The 3449-nt window shown below is 61.6% G+C and overlaps 1 protein-coding gene across 1 annotated transcript in view; it reads left to right on the top strand.

The window, feature by feature from the left end:
• Positions 1-336: 336 nt before the first annotated feature.
• The window catches only part of TLR9 (toll like receptor 9), a 5425-nt gene continuing 2312 nt past the window's right edge, over positions 337-3449 (top strand). The window contains 2 exon segments of the mRNA XM_027768601.1: positions 337-348; positions 1355-3421. Of these exon segments, the coding sequence (XP_027624402.1) occupies positions 337-348; positions 1355-3421 (2079 nt within the window).

A 3449-nucleotide genomic window follows, 5' to 3' on the forward strand; every position in this document is an offset into this window, starting at 1 on the left:
TATGGGGACAGGGCAGGGCTGGTTGGGAGACACTGTCCTAAGAGCACTACCTGTGGGCCGGGGGATGAGGCATGAGGGCCAAGGGTCATCTTGGGAGGCGAGGGGCCCCACATAGGTGCCGGCGTGCCTGGCTCAGGTCTGCTGCTACCTGGATTCCCGTCTCTCACAGACCCAAGCCTGGGCTCTGGGCCCTCATTCCTCCCTGGCCTTCCCCGGGTCCAGGTGCGAGGTAGTTGGGTGATGGAGGCTGTCTGAGGGGGGAGTGGAAAGAGGAAGAGGTGGAGGGCTGTCGGCCATCTGACTATGCAAATGGTCCCCGGGCCTGCGTGTAGCGGGATGGGGTTGAGGGTAGACGCTTCTGGGCTGTTGTGAAAGTCTCACTTCCTCTGTTCTCTATTTGGGAAGAGACCCCAAGTGTGAAGCACTCGTCCCTGTGGCTGCGGTCCAGTGTGCCAGCCGGACTCTCTGCAGAAGCCCCTGTTCCCTGTCATGGTAGGACAGCAGCCCTCAGCCCCCAGGGAAGGGGACAGCCTGGAAAGGCAGGAGGGAGGTGGGCTGCAGCTGTAGGCAATGGGGAAAGGGACTGCCACCCACATGGCCCAGGGGACACTCACTGAAGCCTGAGACATCAGAGCAAAAGCCCTTCTCCAGGCAGGGGGACCCAAACCCATCAGGCAGATGAGGAGTCAGAGGCCTGGGGCTCAGTTGGAGCTGCTGCAGCTTCGGGCCCTGGGGCTGGGCTCCGTCTGGCACTTGGCTACCGATGCCTCCCTCTTATCTGTCCCAACCCATTGCAGCTGGGGGCTCTCAGGCAGGTGGGGTGGGCAGAGGGTGAAAGAGCTGAGCAGAGCCCACCAGAGCCAGGGCCTAGGGGACCAGCCTGGACCACAGAAGGAGACTCATGCCCGCCTGGGCTCTGCTGAGGGAGAGGGTGGGGCTGCCCTGGCAGAGGGCAGAGAGACTGCAGACAGCAAGGGGAGCGGGCCAGCTGCCACCTTGCTGCGAGGAGAGGCGGGACAGTGAGAGAGGGATGTCGGTGGCTGCCTCACCCGGTGCTCTGTCTGTCTGGGGTTTGGTTACCGGTAGAAGTTCCAAATCTCAGGTATGGATTCTGGGTCTCGATCTAGACACTGAGTCTAAATTCTGAATTTAAGACAGTGTCTAAGACCCAGTTCAGATTCCCACAAGGCATGAAGGATGGGAAAGGGGCTCGGCAGTCAGGCAGGAACCTCTGTGGGGAAGGCTAAGAGAGGGAGGTTGGAAGCCCGGCTGGAAGGCCCTGTGAGAGGAGCAGTGGGCAGGAGGAGGCGTGGATCTGGGAGCTGGACTCTCACACACTCCTACTCTCCTACAGGGCCCCTGCAGCAGTGCCCTGCAGCCCCTGTCTCTCCTGGTGTGGGCTGCAGTGCTGGCTGTGGGCCTGGGCCTGGGCACCCTGCCCGCCTTCCTACCCTGTGAGTTCCGGGACCCAGGCCTGGTGAACTGCAACTGGCTGTTTCTGAAGTCCGTGCCCCGCTTCAAGGCAGCATCCCGAAACAACATCACCAGCCTGTCCTTGCTCTCCAACCGTATCCACCACCTGCACGACTCTGACTTCGCCCACCTGCCCAACCTGCGGAGACTCAACCTCAAGTGGAACTGTCCGCCAGCCGGCCTCAGCCCCATGCACTTCCCCTGCCACATGACCATCGAGCGCAACACCTTCCTGGCCGTGCCCACCCTGGAGGAGCTGAACCTGAGCTACAACGGCATCAGCACCGTGCCCGCCCTGCCCAGCTCCCTGGTGTTCCTGTCCTTAAGCCGCACCAACATCCTGACGCTGGGCCCTGCCAGCCTCGCTGGCCTGCACTCCCTGCGCTTCTTATTCATAGACGGCAACTGCTACTACAAGAATCCCTGCGGACGGGCGCTGGAGGTGGCCCCAGGTGCCCTCGCCAACCTGAGCAACCTCACCTGCCTGTCGCTCAAGTACAACAACCTCACGGCGGTGCCCCAAAACCTGCCCCCCAGCCTGGAGTATCTGCTGTTGTCCTACAACCACATTGTCAAGCTAGCGCCTCAGGACCTGGCCAACCTGACGGCCTTGCGTGTGCTGGATGTGGGCGGGAACTGCCGCCGCTGTGACCACGCCCGCAACCCCTGCGTGGAATGCCCTCTTGGCTTCCCCCAGCTGCACCCCTACACCTTCAGCCACCTGAGCCACCTCGAAGGCCTGGTGCTGAAGGACAATTCCCTCTACAGCCTGAACGCCACGTGGTTCCATGGCCTGGACAACCTCACCACGCTGGACCTGAGCGAGAACTTCCTCTATGACTGTATCAACAAAACCACAGCCTTCCGAAGCCTGGCACGGCTGCGCAAGCTCAACCTGGCCTTCAATTACCAGAAGGGGATGTCCATTTCCCATCTGCATCTGGCCCCCTCCTTCGGGAACCTGACCTCGCTGCAGGAGCTGGACATGCACGGCATCTTCTTCCACTCGCTCAGCAAGACCACGCTCCAGCTGCTGGCCCGCCTGCCCAGCCTCCAGACGCTGCACCTGGAGATGAACTTCATCACCCAGGCCCCACTCAGCGTCTTCGGGAACTTCTCTAGCCTGCGCTTTGTGGACCTGTCAAACAACCGCATCAGTGGGGTCTCAAAGAGGAAGCCGGCAGCCGCCACTGGGGAGGCAGACAGTAAGGAGGTCTGGGTGCAGTCTCAGGACTTCGCCCCAGCTCCACTAGAGGCCCCTCGATCTAAGGACTTTATGCAAAACTGCAGTAAATCCAGCTTCACCTTGGACCTCTCGCGGAACACGCTGGTGACAGTCCGGCCAGAGATGTTTGAGGGGCTCGCACACCTGCAGTGCCTACGCCTGAGCTATAACTGCATCGCGCAGACACCCAGCGGCAAGGAGTTCAGGCCACTGCAAAGCCTACGGGTGCTGGACCTGTCCCATAACAAGCTGGACCTGTACAACGAACACTCATTCACGGAGCTGCCTTGCCTGGAGGCCCTGGACCTCAGCTACAACAGCCAGCCCTTCGGCATGCAGGGCGTAGGCCACAACTTCAGCTTTGTGGCCCGGCTACGCAACCTGAGCAACCTCAGCCTGGCGCACAACAATATCCACAGCCGCGTGTCCCCGAGGCTCTGCAGCACCTCACTGCAGAACCTGGACTTCAGCGGGAATTCCCTGAGCCGCATGTGGGCTGAGGGCGACCTCTACCTCAACTTCTTCCACGACTTGACCAATCTGTGCCAGCTGGACCTGTCCCAGAATAACCTGCACACCCTCCTGCCCCGCACCCTGGCCAGACTCCCCAAGGGGCTGCAGCGGCTCTATCTCCGTGACAACTACCTTGCCTTCTTCAACTGGAGCAGCCTGGCCTTCCTGTCGGAACTGCAAGAGCTGGACCTGGCGGGGAACCAGCTGAAGGCCCTGGCCAACGGCAGGCCGGCCCCCG

Source organism: Tupaia chinensis, unplaced genomic scaffold (assembly GCF_000334495.1).
Source record: "Tupaia chinensis unplaced genomic scaffold, TupChi_1.0 Scaffold147003_1, whole genome shotgun sequence".
Lineage (NCBI taxonomy): Eukaryota > Metazoa > Chordata > Mammalia > Scandentia > Tupaiidae > Tupaia > Tupaia belangeri.